Source organism: Fimicolochytrium jonesii, assembly GCF_025526975.1.
Source record: "Fimicolochytrium jonesii strain JEL569 chromosome Unknown EV422scaffold_1, whole genome shotgun sequence".
Taxonomy (NCBI): Eukaryota; Fungi; Chytridiomycota; class Chytridiomycetes; order Spizellomycetales; family Powellomycetaceae; genus Fimicolochytrium; species Fimicolochytrium jonesii.
This window is the reverse complement of record NW_026515668.1, coordinates 448,951-465,868: the sequence shown is the minus strand read 5'-3', so window position 1 is coordinate 465,868 and position 16,918 is coordinate 448,951. Positions and strand designations below refer to the sequence as shown.

General features: G+C 51.9%; 8 protein-coding genes across 8 annotated transcripts; 3 read left to right on the top strand and 5 right to left on the bottom strand.

The window, feature by feature from the left end:
* Nucleotides 1–161: 161 nt before the first annotated feature.
* EV422DRAFT_488240 (uncharacterized protein) lies at nt 162–445 on the bottom strand (the record flags this gene model as incomplete). The annotated part of the gene is made up of 2 exons (XM_053067419.1): nt 162–235; nt 307–445. Coding segments are annotated over 2 exons (213 nt in total), but the record flags the coding sequence as incomplete, so codon positions are not given.
* Nucleotides 294–1,265, bottom strand: EV422DRAFT_6711 (uncharacterized protein). The gene has a single exon (XM_053074294.1). It carries the CDS (start codon nt 1,204–1,206, stop codon nt 583–585), a length of 624 nt encoding a protein of 207 aa, XP_052929936.1. The 5' UTR covers nt 1,207–1,265; the 3' UTR covers nt 294–582.
* A 179-nt stretch (nt 1,266–1,444) lies between these two features.
* EV422DRAFT_511083 (uncharacterized protein) lies at nt 1,445–4,015 on the bottom strand. The gene is made up of 2 exons (XM_053068982.1): nt 3,379–4,015; nt 1,445–3,144 (listed from the first exon to the last, which is right to left on the bottom strand). Exons 1-2 carry the CDS (start codon nt 3,769–3,771, stop codon nt 1,648–1,650), a joined length of 1,890 nt encoding a protein of 629 aa, XP_052929935.1. The 5' UTR covers nt 3,772–4,015; the 3' UTR covers nt 1,445–1,647.
* Nucleotides 4,016–4,156: 141 nt separating this feature from the next.
* On the top strand, nt 4,157–5,465 carry EV422DRAFT_6570 (Isy1-like splicing factor). Its single transcript, XM_053074281.1, has 6 exons — nt 4,157–4,210; nt 4,304–4,493; nt 4,586–4,760; nt 4,820–4,875; nt 4,950–5,072; nt 5,145–5,465. The coding sequence occupies exons 1-6, from the start codon at nt 4,208–4,210 to the stop codon at nt 5,303–5,305; spliced, it is 708 nt and encodes a 235-aa protein (XP_052929934.1). The 5' UTR covers nt 4,157–4,207; the 3' UTR covers nt 5,306–5,465.
* A 20-nt stretch (nt 5,466–5,485) lies between these two features.
* EV422DRAFT_6576 (HSF-type DNA-binding-domain-containing protein) lies at nt 5,486–7,110 on the bottom strand. The gene is made up of 6 exons (XM_053074282.1): nt 6,927–7,110; nt 6,722–6,845; nt 6,566–6,658; nt 6,302–6,501; nt 6,085–6,242; nt 5,486–6,011 (listed from the first exon to the last, which is right to left on the bottom strand). The coding sequence occupies exons 1-6, from the start codon at nt 7,001–7,003 to the stop codon at nt 5,626–5,628; spliced, it is 1,038 nt and encodes a 345-aa protein (XP_052929933.1). The 5' UTR covers nt 7,004–7,110; the 3' UTR covers nt 5,486–5,625.
* Nucleotides 7,111–7,778: 668 nt separating this feature from the next.
* EV422DRAFT_511074 (Rho GTPase activation protein) lies at nt 7,779–11,424 on the top strand. The gene is made up of 17 exons (XM_053068981.1): nt 7,779–7,952; nt 8,050–8,181; nt 8,244–8,304; nt 8,369–8,437; nt 8,510–8,524; nt 8,594–8,746; nt 8,824–9,076; nt 9,160–9,232; nt 9,299–9,446; nt 9,510–9,698; nt 9,768–9,790; nt 9,858–10,083; nt 10,157–10,343; nt 10,417–10,467; nt 10,534–10,701; nt 10,772–10,940; nt 11,017–11,424. The coding sequence occupies exons 1-17, from the start codon at nt 7,939–7,941 to the stop codon at nt 11,060–11,062; spliced, it is 1,977 nt and encodes a 658-aa protein (XP_052929932.1). The 5' UTR covers nt 7,779–7,938; the 3' UTR covers nt 11,063–11,424.
* A 919-nt stretch (nt 11,425–12,343) lies between these two features.
* On the top strand, nt 12,344–14,229 carry EV422DRAFT_6479 (uncharacterized protein). Its single transcript, XM_053074276.1, has 2 exons — nt 12,344–12,608; nt 12,692–14,229. The coding sequence occupies exons 1-2, from the start codon at nt 12,526–12,528 to the stop codon at nt 14,196–14,198; spliced, it is 1,590 nt and encodes a 529-aa protein (XP_052929931.1). The 5' UTR covers nt 12,344–12,525; the 3' UTR covers nt 14,199–14,229.
* Nucleotides 14,230–14,713: 484 nt separating this feature from the next.
* EV422DRAFT_572762 (CTLH/CRA C-terminal to lish motif domain-containing protein) lies at nt 14,714–16,270 on the bottom strand. Its single transcript, XM_053073161.1, has 2 exons — nt 15,343–16,270; nt 14,714–15,270 (listed from the first exon to the last, which is right to left on the bottom strand). Exons 1-2 carry the CDS (start codon nt 16,001–16,003, stop codon nt 14,780–14,782), a joined length of 1,152 nt encoding a protein of 383 aa, XP_052929930.1. The 5' UTR covers nt 16,004–16,270; the 3' UTR covers nt 14,714–14,779.
* Nucleotides 16,271–16,918: the final 648 nt, after the last annotated feature.

Below are 16,918 nucleotides of genomic sequence, written 5' to 3'. Positions count from 1 at the left end.
GCGCTTGGGGCAGGGTGCTGCTGACGTTGCTGTTGTAGCCGCTGTACTTGTTCTTGTGCGGCCAGAGATGCAGCCAAGTGAAGATCCTCTATTGATGTTGGTGAGGCAAAGTCGCTCAAGCTTGGCAGGAGTGCCGTCTGCATGCAGCGCCCAGTTGTGATGTGTCTTTTCAAAGCATCTTTGCGGCTGAAGACCTTGTTACACTCTACGCACGTATGCTTCTTTTGGACATGGGCTGGGAAGGAAGGAAGACATGACGGTTGTTAGCTATGTGTGTGTGAGAAGGAATGACCAGCTTTTACTCACTTTCGGTATGCCGTATACAATCAACCTGCCGTGAAAACCCCTGCTGGCATACAGGACAAAGAAACGGTCGTGGGCGCTCAGGATCATGGGTTTTCATGTGCACCTGGAGGTTGAACTTTCTCGTGAATGTCTTATCGCAGTCGACATTTGGACACCGATAGCGTTCCTTGGGTTTCCGCCTGCGTCTCACGATGCCGTCCGTCTCGCCGGACTCTACTTCTGGTTCCGGGATGAGATTTTTGTGAGGGCCAGGTTGGGCGGCTAACGCGGCGGCTACTAGCATCGGAAAGGCGTCCGGTTCAGGATAGGTCGGGAAGCTGACCGCTGGTGGGACACTCGTTTGCGGATCCAGTAATGCGACAGGAGCCGGTAATGCGACGATATTCTGCGTTGCGCTTTCTGCAAGCTGTTGAACAAACACCAAGTCAGTGGGGAAACGCTGAAAAAGCCGGGCCAGACTTGATTCCTTCCTTCCTTCCTCACCTCTCTCAACCTTTCAACCGCCGCCGCCTCCTCCCCCGTTAAATTCCCTTCCTGATTCAGCAACCCCATAATGTGGGCAATTTTGCTCTTGACATGGAAAATTTCGCTATCGACCGACGCCGTCATGGGAAGCGGCATTCCCGGCCGAAACTGGGGGACGAAGGTAGCTGGCTGTCCATGATCGTGATGCCTTCCCACTCTGTACTCCTCCTCTTCGTCGTCATCGTCGTCTTCTTCCTCGTCTTCCTGGATTATGTCATTCCGCACTTGCGCTTCGAGGAGCTCGTCGAATTCGGCCTCAATATCGTCATGTTCGTCGTCTTCTTGCTCGTCTTCTTGCTCGTCGTAATCGTCTTCATCGGCGTGAGGGTGGTAGCCGTAGCCTGCTGTCTGCACCAGAATGTCTGCCGACGTCATCCTCGAAGGTGATGGTTTTGGGCTCGATTGTCTGCTGGAGCCGTTGGCTAAAGCTAAATGGGCCCAGTTCGAGGGTTCAGAGTTCGTTCGAAGGGGCGTGCTCGATGTGGCACAGCCACGAACTTCAGCCAAAATTATCGACGCGAAACTGACGCGAACTTCGAAGATCGAAAGCCAAATCTACCTCGGAAGCTTTTTCCTTCCGGGCAGATATCCGAATACTAGCGGTGCAATGCATGCAGGCAATAGATGATATTCATGTAGAAGCCATACAACTACTCACTGATGGAATACATAGGCTGAAAACTAAGCTGTCTCGCCTCCTCAAGTATCTCAGCCGAGCCCAAAAAAACCGCAATCCATACATTTGATATCATACATGGGGATGCTCTGTACAGCCCATTCGTCGATACACCTCGACGGTCACGAGAGCCTCTCCATTCAAGGCTCGCTCTCGTTCCATTTCACCAGACGAGCGTCAATGACCTCTAAATCCAGGTGCAGGAACCCTCCCGCGTTAGATCGAGAAGAATCACCCTCCACTTCCGAGGACGGTAACTTCGCCACAAGAGAGAATCTTGGAGCGTCCAACGTGTCCGCGGGCCATCCGTCTTTATCTGATCGGGCAGATCTCGAGCCGGAATCCGACAGCGATCGGTAGGGAAGGAGGTGGATGGAGTCCGAGAGGGTAAGGTGTGGGATTGCTTTCGCGCCGGTTCCGTCAGCCTCGTATTGTACGCCACAGTCGGGTGGGATATGTACAAAGCCGGCTTTACTGCTGTCATCCGACTTGATGTACTTTGAGGCAGCCTGCTCGAACGACTTCCCAGACCGGTCAATGGAAACTTTCCGGCGCGCACCTGCGGGTACGAGGACATTGTCACGCTGAGTCTGATCATGGAAGAGACTCGAGAGGGTTGCGAGATGCGCTCGGTGTTCGCGGGTAGCTTCCGATTTCGGGCAGCTTTCAACCAATTTCTCAAGAACATCGTTGAAGACCGCTCGATGAAGTGGTATGCCCATACTGCTCCTGATTTGCATGGATGCTGGCGTCATGGACAAGGGAACAAGGCCAGATTCGGTAGGGAGTGGTGACGAGGCTGGGAGGTAGAGAATTTTCGGCGGTGGGTCGAGGAGCTTCAGCCCAGAGTAGGCGGAGCTCTCGTCGGAGTAGGCTCTGCCGGCAAGATGGCCGCCGATATGGGGAGATGATGACATGAAACCGGGCAGGAAGATCAAGGCAAACGAGAAGAAGAATGCCATGAGAGCAGTTCCCACTGCCTTCTTGTTGGGCGCCTCAAAGAGGACAGTGCTGAGGTCTGCAAATGAGTTCATCGGGTCGATCCCCGAAACATCCGCAGCGCGTTTATCCAAGTTGTACAATCGATGCCTCAATCGCCCATTCTCCTCTGTCAGCTGTCGGTTCTTCTCCTCTAAATCGGCCACTCTGGCTCTCAGGTTCTCGTTATCTTCGTAAAGCTGTTCGCTGGCCTTCTCCAGCTTTTGCTGTTGTTCCCGCTTTCGCTTCCTCGACTCCAAGGCAGCGGCGCGGTTCTTGATCAACCGTTCTGCTCGCCTTTCGGCTGCGGTCAGTGCCGCTGGGCCAGGTTTGGCTACGTCAGGCGTTGGTTTAGGCTGAATATTTACATGAATCGGATGAGAGGTTTTAGGGGCTAACGGTTGCTTTGCTGCCTTTGCTGGTAGCGTCGGCACCGGCAGAAGTGGTATGGGTTCGATTTTCTTCGGCAGTGGCAACGACGCCGAAGGTTCCACTTTGATGGGTAATAATGGCTCTAGACGTGTCTCCAGAGCGGGTAAGGGGAGGTCGGCGTCGCAGGATACCAGAGTCGTCGGAGCTGCGATAGGTGCTGTGCTAAGTAGTGGCTCAGCCGGTGGAGGGCCGGAGGATACGAGACTGTTCTGAAGTGCTGCAAGGTTCTGTTTGTGTAAAAACGAGTAGCGTCAGCGACATGGCCCTGAAGTAGCATAAATGCTCACTATCCCTCGCATAGCGACTCGGGCCACTACGCTCGGCCGATCCAGAAACTGTTCTCTATTTCTTACGATCCCTCGCATACTTGATGCGCCTTCGACGCATCTCGGTTCGACAGGTTGTGACAGGTCGCTAATTGAAGAAGACCCCTCGCCTTCGCCTATCAAATCCGTACTTACATCATCGAAATCGAGCAGCCACTCCATTCCGGGTGACAAACCACCGGACGCCGCCGAAGACGGAGACGAGTAGGAGAACGAATGAGGATTGGATGCGACGCTATGCGGGCTCAATGAACCTGTGCGTTCCGACGACTGTCCGAAAGACTCTCCGAAAGGTACAGGTACGGGTACACCTCCAGGACCACTACTGTCCAGTAGAGGCATGTCCATGCCCACCAGCGAACACAGCGGATCTTGAAGCGGAAACTGGCCGCTATCCATTAACTTTGCAAAATCCTCGTTGAGGAAGGACTTGAAAATGTCATCTTCCCCTAGCAGCCCTATATCAGGATATTCTGTGACCTCCGAGGCCAACGGAAGGTTATTCAAGAAGGCCTCCCCGTAATCCATGGTGCACCAAACTTTGCTGCGATTTGTATTGGCGGAGTTGTGCGTCGAGTCCAGAATGTCTCGCCTGTGCGTAAAGCGCTTCAAAACAGAAGGCCGGCCACCCCGGTTGCGAAAGTAGAGGTGTTGGGGAGTGCCGAGTATATGTTGAATTTCACACCGAGGAGGTTGATATGGAGAGATGTCAAAGGTTGAAGTTGTAACGTGGAGTTTGGAAAGACTTGGAAGCTGGCTGACTTGGAAGGGGTCATCGGAGGACTGGCCGCACACGTGGCCGCACAGAGTTGGAACATCAAGCTTGCGCATAACATTTAAATGCCCGCAAAATCACGTGGGCTGTATTATGTCCGGAGCATCTAGGGTTTGCCTGAATATACGTGCGCGAAGGGTATCCCAATTCCGTTAAACTCAACAACCAACCACCGTTGAATCTTTCAGAATGGTGAGTAAAGAGGTCACACCTGCTACGCCTGTTACTCTTGTGTGCCTGTGGGGTAGGTCCCACAGCGGCTGACAAGTTCCCACTCTCTTCAAGGCCCGAAATGAAGAGAAAGCCCAGTCGATGCTGTACCGGTTCCGCGAAGCGCAAGCAGCGGAACTCGGGTTCAAAAAGACAGAGAAACGACCTTATCTAGCTTCGGAAGTGTCGAATCTGAAGGAGGCGGAAAAGTGGCGGCACCAAATAATACGAGAGATCTCGCAGAAGGTGTCGAAGATTCAGGATTGTGAGTGGGGTGGACGCGGCCGTTGTTCTTGGGAGGGGACAGCAGACCGGTGAAGGTTGATGTTCATCACTTTGGAAACTTTTGCCAAATAGCAGGATTGACCGACTATCAAGTTCGCGACCTGAACGATGAAATCAACAAACTACTTCGCGAGAAGCGGCATTGGGAAAACAGGATAAGGGAGTTGGGTGGGCCCGATTACCGCAAAGTAGGACCGCGATTATTAGATAATGAGGGGAAAGAAGTGCCGGGCGCGAGGGGATACAAGTAAGTGGCGTTTGGATTGCCAAAATGCCGCAGGTCTCTGAAACTTCTCATTTCTGCAGATATTTTGGACGTGCGAAGGACCTGCCAGGTGTACGGGAGCTGTTTGCGGAAGAAGGTACTGCAGGATCAGAGATTACTGCCGACTCGGTTTCCCAGCCCTTACCGATGCTTTCTTGTTTTTCTGGCTAGTTCCGACGGTGGTGAAGTCTACACGATCGGATTTAAATAAGAGGGTAGATGCAGATTACTATGGGTATCGGGATGAAGAGGATGGGCTGCTCCTGCAGTATGAAGCGGAAGTAGAACGGAAACGTAAGTGAGCCAACCCTTATGTACTTTTTTCTGTTGAATGTTGGCGATGGCTAACAAGACGACCGATTTCAGTGCGCGATGGAAACGAACCGTCACCAAGCAAATCAGTAGACGATCCATTACTGCACGTACCTGTACCTTCACAAAAGGAAGTCGAGGCGTGGCTGGTACAGAGGAGGCAAAAGGAGCTAGCGGAAAGATTTTTGATGGACGGGGATACTACAAAGGCGTAGCAGACGTTGGTGGGGTAACTCAGGGTGGTCCTGGGATCTAAGTTGGGGATAGGCTAGGCGATGTACATAGGTTCAATCCCATATAGGATGGGCGACAGAGCCATTCCCACTCAATATCGGCGGGATCTCAAGATGTTGGGTATTGCGTACAAAGAGCTCATTGGGTATATACATGCACACATCTGTACGCTTAGCGATGCGAGATATCGTGCAAGTGGTGGTGGCGCTCGCTGCAATACTACGTGACTTCCAAAAAAAGGCCCAGAATAGATCGGCTCCTCAGTCCAAGGCGATGGTGCAATGGGGTGAGGAAGAATCGTTTAGATGCGTTCTTCCCTTCTCGCCCGCTTCGCTGGTTTCGTTGGCCGCGGCGGCGCAGTGGCCTCGGTCTTTAAAACCACCGTTTCCACCTCGACCTCACTCTCCCATTCAGACCGTGACTCCTCCGACGGCTCTGCGTCACCGTCCTCTTCCCCATCGTCGGCCCCTAGACTTTTTGCGCCATCCTGTTGTGGATGGTCGGCCGTTGATGCGCTGTTGATGTGTTCTGTAGCATCATCGTCGGACTCTGAGAACCCACTCCCGTCATCTTCCGACTCGTTTGCAATGTCGGAGTGGGAGGTAGGTACTTCTAATCCGGTGGATGTGACGTTCGTGGTGGACGATTTGGGGTGGATGCGGGCTACTTCGGATTGCAGAAGATCCGCTGTGTAATAGATCCAGTTGGTTGCAATTCTCACATGGAAGAAACGACACGGAAGAATGGATATCGAACATACCATCCAGCCTCCGTTTCCTTGTCGCACGTGGGTCGTCAGAATGCGTGTTGGCAAGAAAAGACGTAATGTTGGTGATAACTTGGTGATGTTTACTCTGGAGATCCCGTCCCGCCACTGATTCCGACCACAGCAGGTTATATGATTCATGGAGTTTCGCTCTGCAGTTCACGCCGGTCAGCATACGGTCCCAGGGATTCTCTCGGTAGGCTTTTCTTACAATTTACCCTCCAGCTCCATAACCTTCTTCGTCAACACATCTACTCGATCTTCCTTAGGCCCATTCGACCCCGACGAAGAGGACGATGATGCAGTCCCGAACGCGGCTGCCTGCGCAGCTTTCTGCAGTTGATTTAGTTTGGAGGAGCGGCGCTTGATGTTCCCCAATGATTCCTGACAACCTCGACGGAACTCTGGATGCTGATGAACAGTCTCGTGAGATGGCATCCTCGATCTGATCTGGAACGCACGGCGCTATACGTACGGCAAACTCCCAGACTTCCGTCGAGTGGCCATGGTACATGTCGTTTATTTTATGGAAGCCATACATGTTGAGTTGCCGGACGAAACTTGCAAACTGTGAATGGAATGAGGTTTTAGCTGGGATGTCATCTACAGTCACGAAGGCAGCCCGCCATACATTGCTGTGTTTGAAGTACTGCGGCAGGACGGTCTTCGAGAACTCTGTGAGGTCGCCAACGATGAAGTTTGTCCCTGCAATATCCCAGAAGATGAGGCGTTCTATATTCGTATCTTCTAGCATGCTAGGAAGATCAGAACAATCGTAAGCACTTAAGCGGTCCTGAACGCCGCATGGGGAGAAGTGTTCCGTTTGCGAGACTCACGAATAAAGCTTGGACACAAAGGCGGCCTGATTTGTCGCAGTTGTAGGGTCACTTCGTTTGCTACCAGCGGGCGTCATGGTTCATACTGAGGAAGCAGGCGGCCAGGAGTGGATGGTCTTTTTGTATTGTGCCGACTTGTGCTGTGCCGTCGCTCGGACTTTTCTCGGACTTTTCGGCAGCGTGAACTTAGAAAGAGGTGCGTCTGGCCTCGGTATTTCTCTTCTAGATGTGCTCTCGAAGTTTCAGCTGCCTCAATATATCTCGCGGGCAGTGCAGACACTGTACGGTCTGTTACTGTACTGGCAGACACTGCACGGTGGAAGGAACGGAGGCTTCTAGAATGTGGGCAGGGGAAGCTTGGCGGACACAGCGGTGGTGTGTCATGACTTGTACAGTACGTAAGCAACGAACGCGTTCTCCTTCTGGAAGCCCTGTCGAACCGTCGGACAGCCACCCCATGCAAGTATTCTCGGGAGACGGGAATACTGTCAAGCCTTTGGAGGTAAATGTGCCTCTGTCTATATCTCTGTCCATACCCAAGCCTGATGGATCAATGATATTGAAGGAGAAGAACTTGATTCTCGAAGGGACGCACAAGGGACCATCCTGGAGTGTACTTGTCAAACGCGGACTCCTAGAGACGTTTGTCCTCGTTTTGAGAGTCTTTGTCATGTGAAAGATGTCTTGGATTATGATAGGAGCTGTCAACTGCGTCCCTGAGAGCTGATACGAGACATGTGGGCAGCCAAGTTAGGCCAAGTTGATCCAACCCAAACGAGGCTTGTCAGCGGACGCCTGCTGACCTAATATCAATGATGGCCGCGGCGTGAGAGAGCGGCCACACGCGCTGAGGTTAATTATTGCCAAGGTCGCAAGGACACTTCCTGAACCATCTTTGAACTGGTGCAGCTTTCCCACGGGTGCATCACAGTTTCGCTTGCACCCATATCCGGAAAACACTCTTGAAAAACAGGTCTTCAGGCTCAAAAGATATTCGCGTCTCATAACAATTATGGCAGCCACTAGGTGAGAATTGGAGTTACGGGTTCAGGAGTCAAGGCACATGTGCGATCCTACAGACTTAAACTCATCGCTGTCGCCACTATTTTACTACCCCTTCCAGGCAGTCTTCCGTATTCCCGCAGGCAAAAGAAAATATATTTGTGGAGCTTGCTGACCCGCAAACAGGGAACCTCTTCTACGCCAATCTTGTCACGGGGGAATGCACGTGGGACCGACCGCCAAAGGATAGAATGTAGGCCGGATAGGGCTTCGGCATGGTTAGTTAGACCTTGAGACCGTACTAATATCTCGTAGTAAGCAAAAAGATGGAAACAGCCTCGAGTGGTGGGAACTTTTTGATGAGAACCACAAGCTGGTGGGTATCTGTCGGAGTATCTGGACGTTTTTTACGATGTTGAACCGCTTCGAATTCTTTGCAGCCATATTACTACAACACGAAAACGGGAGAGACAGAATGGATGCGGCCCACCACAGGTCTCATAATACCGGTATTTCAAAATACTTGCATGTCAACACTCATACGTACATTGCGACTGATCATTGGTGTTCGCGTGCAATAGCTTCACGCAATACAGGTTAGATTTGGATATCGCCGATCTCTTTGTTGAAGGAATTTTTTTCGTAACGCAGCTTCCATCGAGTAGCACGACTCAAATATCGGCAAACGCGTTTCTATCTTAGTTCAACAACAAGCTGCGGCTAGTTATCAGCCGCAAGGCATGCTGGGAAGGAGCCTTGGGCCGGTTGGTGTATTTGGGCGAGGGACGAACATGCGGGAGGAATACGGGAAAGAGGAGGTACGAGGAGCGACAATGGCAGGCGCGGGATCCTTTTCATGCATTGACGGAAGCATTGACGCTTCCGTCAAATGTAGGAGTCAATCCAACCGCCTCGAAGCACGAGGTCAGGTTCAGAGCCGGACATTAGTACGCTGCAACTTGCCACCGCGCAGTCGGAAAATGAATATAAAGGTGCAACCCCCAACAAAGCTACCAGCCCAGCAGCAGGCTCTCTGGGCAACTTTCATCGCAAATCTCTGAGCACGTCATCACCGGCGGTCAATGACATTCGTAGCGCGGCAGGGAGAGCAAGGCAGTATGGGGTCAGCACTCCAGTCTTGAATCCGGGTACGATACTGTCAATTCTCGCGCAAGGTCCGAGCACGATCGGGGCCCATACTGAACTTCGGAAATCGGTTTGCTTCGAATAGAAGCAGCGGAAGCTATGAGTCCGTTACACAAAAACCTTCACTCCACGCCGATTCTCAACAGTGCCAAAGATAGGTATGCATGCTTTGCTCTTGATCTTTGGTTACAACTGGCCTGCCCTTACGCTTCTTGCACTTGTAGGCAAAGTAAAGTATTACCCGTGGATCTGAAATCGCAATTAAGTCAGTTCCGGATAGAAGGCTTTGCATCGAAGTATTTCGCCGAGCATAAGCGGGGACTCATATTCAAGAAGACGGTGCCGCTAGAGAAGTTATTGGTGTATCAAAAGGTAGCAATGGCATATTCATTGTGACGGAGATTTACGAATTTATCTTGATAAATTTTCTCACAGGATGCTCTAAAAACGCCGCTCATGGTTCTCAACAAGAACCTTCAGAAAGACGCGTTGAAATGTTTTAAGCTGATACAGAAGATCATGAAAACGGACCCATCCAGTGCAGCGTCAGACACTCAAACCCTTCTGGAAAAGGGCATCATGCATGGAGGGCTTCGGGATGAGATCTATGTGCAGATGTGCAAAGTACGTGGGAGGTGAATGTCTCTGCTCCTTGCGCTGATTCTTACGAAAGTTGCACTCCCTTCCAAACAGCAATTGAAAGGCAACCCCGACCAGTATGTCATTGTCAAATTGTTTTGTAGTAGGTCCCGCTGCTGACTGCGCTTTCTTTGCCGTTTTTAGAGATAGCGTGTATCGAGGCTGGATCCTCCTTTGCGTCATCACCATCGCCTTCCCACCGTCGAAGAATTTCGAGGAGTACATGAAGAACTTTGTGCAGGAGCACCTAGAGAGCAGAGTACCAAACATAGATAAACTAGCGCGCCATTGCTGGAAGAAGCTTACAAGAATATGCAGAACGGGACCGCGTGGGAAGACGCCGACGGTTGCGGAAATTCAGCGTGCCCAGGTACGTTCTTGGGCAAATCATCACTCAGCCACTGGCGTCATCTCACGCAAGATTCACTGACATCGAATCATAGGAGGCGCCGTTTACCCCAGCTCTGTTTGGGGAGTATCTCGAGGACATCATGAAGGCAGAGCTCGAAAAGCATCCCAACGCCGAAGTCCCGCAGATCCTGCCATTCCTGGCAGATGCCATTATCGATCTGAACGGGTGTAAAACGGAGGGCATTTTCCGCGTTCCGGGTGATGCGGATGCAGTGACGGGTATGTATATGCATAAGTAGCGGTTCTGGTCGTCCGACATAATATGTAACCCACGTTCTCGCTTTATCTGTAGAACTGCGAATGCGGATTGAAAAGGGCACCTACGACCTGCAGGGGCTACGAGGTGCGTAGGTCATGCTTGTGATTTTCTGTTTTCGCTTGAGACCTAACTGCGGCTCTGCAATCGTAGATCCCAATGTTCCCAGTTCGCTGCTCAAACTGTGGCTTCGAGACTTGGCTGACCCCCTTATACCCTCCGAGTTTTACGACGCGTGCGTGAAAGTCGGGCAAGACGAGTCCCGAGTGCCGCTGTCTCAGTCTGGACCTGCAGCTTTGGCGATAATAGCCCAAATGCCAGGTAAGGCTTCCCTTGCAAGCCAGCTTTGGCTCAAATCCGACTGATCCCCGAAACCACTCCTCGCAAACAGAGGCCAATCAGAAGGTCATTCACTACATGATGCGGTTCCTTCGAGTGGTCGCAGACCCGAAGAACCAACCGCATACGAAAATGACGATTAGCAACTTGGCCATGGTGTTTGCTCCGAACTTCCTGAGGTGTCCGAGCGATAACCCGACCATCATCTTTGAAAGCACCAAGTACGTTATCTGAGGTTTTTATGTCGTGTTCACATTCTCCCGTTTGCTTCCATATTAACAAAAGACATTACGATAGGTTCGAACAAGCTTTCCTCCGGATTCTGATCTCATATGTGCAGTGATCCCGAGATTCAATTTTGCTACTTTAACGTTGGTTTTGTTTTGAAGGGATAGACCACACAAGTGCTCAATGCACACAGCATATTCGAAAGACATTTGTATATGATATCTGGAAATATTAGTGATTCATCTGCCACTGCGAAAAGCGGAGGGATATGATTCTCTTGATGGTTGAGCCATTTCTGACCTTTTTCCTGAAGTTAGCCGATAACCGGTTTTTACCACCGTCCGCACCACATTTACCAGACCCAACCATGCACACTAAGCCAAATCCAAATACAGCTGGTTTGAGATTTATGTACATGTAGTTTGGAGGGAGCCGATGCAAACAAGAAGGCGTATAGACACTCGTCGCCATTGGGAATTCGGGAGTGTGGTTGCCTCGGAGGCTCAGCGAGTTTGTGGGGTAGACATGTGCAAAGATACGTCATGGGGCGGAGTAATTAGATCAATTCCGGGATCTTGGTAACGGCTCAGGACCTTTTTGCGCGTGAAGACATGCGCTGAATTTGGCGTCGTTGGTAATATCGTCAAATTGCGAAGAAATCTTTGCCAGCCAAAAGAGAGCGGCTCGCCAGTGGCTCTGGAGAAAAAAATAACATCGTTGACGAGGAGGGAAGAAAGACTTCCGAAGCATGTTTGAACAATGGAGCATAATACAGTACATGGCTGCCAGTGGGTGCCCCAAAATCCATGTTCGATGTCATTGGGCATCTGCTCGCGTACGAGGAAAATGCGTGGCGACTCGGGCGAGCGTCTTCTTATCGGGATTCCCGGACCCCGAGTCACTGGTGGGCGGTGGCAGGCGAGCGAGAGCCTCATCAGTTTCCGAGCCGTCGCTCAATGCCAATCCGGCATGCACGAGGAGAGGAAGATTTTTTGCGTTGATTTTGGCTGCCGGGACGCGTCGGAGACTTGCTGTGTCTTGCTCTTTGTTTTCTCTTTGTTTTGACAACCTGCGTAAACCCCAGAGCTGCTGTCCTATGAGGTATGGAAGGTTCGGGCGAAAAAAGGCTGAAGCCCCCGCACAGCAACAACAGCTGACGCCAGCCGGCCGTCCCGCGGCGCCAGGCGTACACACAAAAAGAGAATTCGCGTAGCACAACCATTCGCTCCGGCGTCCTTGTGTCTTCCATGTTGCATCCTTGCTTGCCGAGGGCTCCTCGACATCGTCATATCTTGTATTTCGTCCCCCGCTTTTCTCTTACGTTTTACGCGGCGCTCGCTCTCCTTTGATAAAGTCCAGCTCCTGCATTCCAAAAAGTGACAAACTCTTTCGCCCCCCGCGCAGTCACTTTGCATCATCCGGAAGTGTTTTGTCTCGAACTCGCACGCCTCGAAAACATACGCTGTCAGGTTTCCATTGCCAGGAGCTCGTCAACTATCAGGCGAACCCATTTAGCCCACAAGTCTTGGTCGCAAAAGATCAATCACCTCTACCTGCTGTGTCTGGCTCCGTTTTGCGATGGAATCCCCGCATATCACTGGACAAAGCGACTCTGAAAAGCTCTCTTCTTCGCCAGAACCTGGCTCGAGCAACTGCAGAATGTAAGTCAATGACGGCACTCCATTTCTCTTTTTTTTTTTGCTCAGACCTGCCAATAAACTAACACAAATGGTGATGACTCTAGGCGACCCAAACGCAGCAATCACAATGAATTGGAGCGCAAACGTCGGCTGTATCAGCGTGGGAAGCTGGAGGAATTGCGCGACTCGATCCCATCTTTGTCCTCGAGAGACAAGCCGAGCACAGTGGTGATTATGGAAGCAGCAAAGCAATACATCGACCAGCTGAAAGCCCGCATCTGTCAACTGGAGGCCGAGCGCGAACGTTTGCACGGCGGTGCAGCCGGACCCGGTCATCCGCTAATAGGTGGATTCGGAATGGGCGCTAAACCATATCCGGTGATTGATCGGGAAGCCGACCCACTGATCGCAAGACTGCAAAAGCAGAATGCGGAATTGAAGGCACATGTGATGTCATTGCAGCAGCATTTAGGGCAACAGCAACCGCACATACAGCAGGCGCAACAGCAACACATTATGGCACATGGCCCTTCTTATGGGCAACATGTGGGATTGATATACCCGCAGGCAACTGCAATCGACCAACAGCAATCGCACATGCACCCTTTCCACCAACAGTCATTGCATTACCAACAACAACAACAACAACAACAGCAGCAGCAGCAGCAGCATCTGCAGCAACAAACCCAACAAGTACTTCCAACCCATATTAGAACGACCTCCCTGAACTCCGCCACAGACTTCCGATCCTCCAGCTCACCACTCAGCGCGAGACCGACTCCTCCGAACCAATCGGGCTCATCAGGCGAGATTGATTCGCCAAGGGAACCGCCGTCCATAAATACCAGCTTCAACCAACAAGACCTTGCCCGGCCGCAGTCCTTCCCCACCATCGCCTTGGCCGCAGAGAAGCATGAGAGCTTGGTGGCAACAACCATGGTCGCTTCTCCGGTCGCAACCCCACGAATGTGGCCAGTCGTTGATCCCTCACCGTCGAGAGGACAAGACGAACAGTCAGAACGTGGCAAACCGCCTTCCTCGCCTGCCACACAGTTCGGTCAAGAGGAAGGGACAGGCTCAGCCGGAGGACCACCGCCTGTGTTCCACAAATTATACCATCAACAGCTATTTGTTGCGCAACAACAGCAGGCCGCGGTCATCAAAGCAGAAGGCTCACCAAACATGCCATCCCGCAGTCCGAACTCCGCAACCGGCATGAGTGTTGCTCCCAATGCGACACCGAACCAGAGTGGTAACAGCAGTGATCACCGGCTGTCATCGCAGTCGTTTCCTGTTCCGCAGCATCTCTACGGTCGACAACGAGTAGACTCGCGCGGTTCACCCCACCAAACCCACGGTAGTCTGCGTCAACCACAGCAATCACCCATGGGCCAGGCGAACCATCATACCATCATCGGGAATGCGTCGTACAGTACAGGTGCGCAAAGCTCGGGACAAGCCATTCCGGGCACGTACATGATGGCGCAGCAACAACAGCACCAACAACAGCAGGAGCAGGCAAGGCAGCAAAATCAGCAGCAGCAACAGTCGTACGTTTTGCAACAATATGCTCTTCCGCCGCCGCCGGCTTCGTCAGGCCCTTCGCAGTGAGGATGTGGAGGTGACGTGAGGGGCTGGAATGAGGAGCTGAGAGTGCCCGTGCCGCGTCATCCCTAGCATCTGCTCCCGACAACCCGTTTATGGCTTCTCTCCAAGCGGACTGCTGAGCGCGAGCGGCCCATCATCCGGCTTTGTATGCTCCGGTTTCTACGAGAAGCCGCTGGCGTACCCTTCACTCCCGTGTTGTATCCGCACGGCGTACCCGCTTGCAACAACGTGTTTCGACGTATCCTATATAGGTCCATGTAGGCCTTGTCATTCTCTGTACACTTTCCGCCCCCTCGAAGCATCACCACTGGTTGCACATTTAACTTAACACTAATCACTAAATAGCTAATTTCGATACCTTTTGTACTTTACATACATACATCATGACTCGTCCGAACAAGTCTCTACGTTGGCATGGTCAACACTTATTGCTGCATGCTTGTATGGAACCTTCACCGCTTGGCCTATTCAACATCACAGCACTGGGCGGAAGCGCGTAGACGAAAGTAAAGGACAAACCACACATTGGATTCCTGTACAAAATGTATACAAAAAAGCAGCGGCAATCGACACTGTGCAACTGACTACAGATGGATCCGATGAGACTGCCCCGCCGTACTCTCCGTCGGGCAATAAGGACACTTGAACCTAGTGTTCTGATTCCCCTTGCTCAACCGATCCAAACAAAACTTGCAAATCACATGCCCACAAAACATCAACATGGGCGGGTTCTCCTCCGTGCTCTGCTCCTTACTGACCGGACAGGCAAAGACGGAATGGAAGCATTGGTTGTTCGACAGCGGAATCTCGACGGGGAGCTCGCCGGCTTGCGACCATTCGAGACCGGATTTGTCTTTCATGATTGAGGACATTTTAATGATAGTTGGGAGAGCGAGTGTGCCGACAAGGACGGAGATGTAGAGTGGGGAGTCGGAGGAGAGACCCAGGTATTGGCAGAAATCGCGGGTGAAGCTGTGTTGGATGTCGGCGCGCTGGTTGGGATCGAGAAGATCTGCGTACGGGGAGTTGCTGAGGTTCTTTGTGTAAATGAAGGAGCCCATCAGGCGTTGTATCTCTGCAGCATCAAGATGGAGATCAGCTTAGATTCACCGCGAAGCCCGCCATAATCCTAGTTGCCAGGCTCTACCTTTCATGTGAGTCCCAGCGAAATGCCCAAAGTTCGCCTTCGAATACTGCAACGCCTCCTTAATCCGCATCGAAGTCAACAGCTGCACAAACTGCGCCCGATGCAGCGCAAACTCCAACCGCGAGCCCCTCTTATCCAAATGCTCCCTATGAGCCGACGCCCACTGAATCGCCGGCTCCAGATTATCCTCCTTAATCGCCTCCAAAATCCTATACATTTCCGGAAACCGGTCCTTCAAATCTTCAGGCACGTCCAAGCCAGCCTCGTTGATGAACGTGTCGGCAATATTGAACTGCCCCTCTCTGATGAAGTGCAACGCGATCGTTTTGGCAAGCACGTCCTCGCGATCGTCAAACGCTCCAGGATCCCAGATATTGTTCAGGTCGGTCTTGTAGGCTCCGCGCAGGGTTTTGTCATGCCGCGTAGCATATCGTCGGACCTCTTCCTGCTGTGACGATATTTGTCTCGATGAGGTCAGTGCCTTTTGCTTTAGGATGGCCATGGAAGGCACAAGAGCACGCGGGTTAGACGCTATCGAATTGCGCACGTCGACGAAAGAGTCTATCAATGACTGCAGGGCATTGTCGATTTCGAGTGTTGAGTCCACCTGTTTTTGGTAGACTTTCTCAAAGTCGGTCACGATGCTTTGCAGGGACTCCATTGCTTGACGGGGCGAGACCCGCTCGGGTACTGCACGGAAGAGGGAGAGCGACCAGGCCGTCACAGGTCTTGTGGATGCGGAGTGATCTTCAGGAGCTACTTTGTGGGCGAACGCATCCAGTTTGCAATTCAAGAAAAGAATGCCTATCCTCGGGGCAATTGAAACCGTTCCTCGATAGCTTGAGGCAACCTTATCGTCGGTATGTTTGAGTAGATCTAGAAGCCGGTTGTGGTGAGATGGGAAGCAGGATGGGAAGAGAGGAAGGATAACGAGCTGACGAGGGAGGCGAGTGCAACGCGTTTGTCATGTCGGAGAGGTCGCAAATCCGTCTCATGCGTCCCATTTTATTTTGTTATACGAGAACAATGCAACCATCAAGAATGCTGGGAATCAATCATTAGAGGACATTCACTATGCCTCCCCAAAACATTTTGTAACATCCCGAAAAAGCGACCCATGCCGAGGGTCCACCGCGGTGCGGCCTACTCCGTCAGTCCGTCCCAATGAAAGCCCGCATTTTGAGGAAGCCCCAGAAAATCCGGGAGCGTAAGTCGTCTGTCGGCAGATGTCTGCCCATTGTCTCGTGCGTCATGTCTGGGTTGACTTGATTTGCGCAGGAAAGCCTACAACATAGGAGATCAACGGATGATTCCGCGACCATAAATCAATCCATACCGACAAGCTTCGCCTCCCATGCCCGCGTTAATGCAAAGGAATTGTGATCGCCCTCCTTTCGCCGAATAGGTACGAGGGCCTCTAATGAAGCATTGCGAGAGGAACTCCAAGAGGTAGCACCATGATCTGCCGTGGGTAGCAAACTCTGCATTGCGATGAAGATGCTCCGCCATATCAATCTCGTCCGGAAGCTTTGGCGCAAAGGAGGGTTTTGTCATATTGTTTCGTTGTTTGGTATCG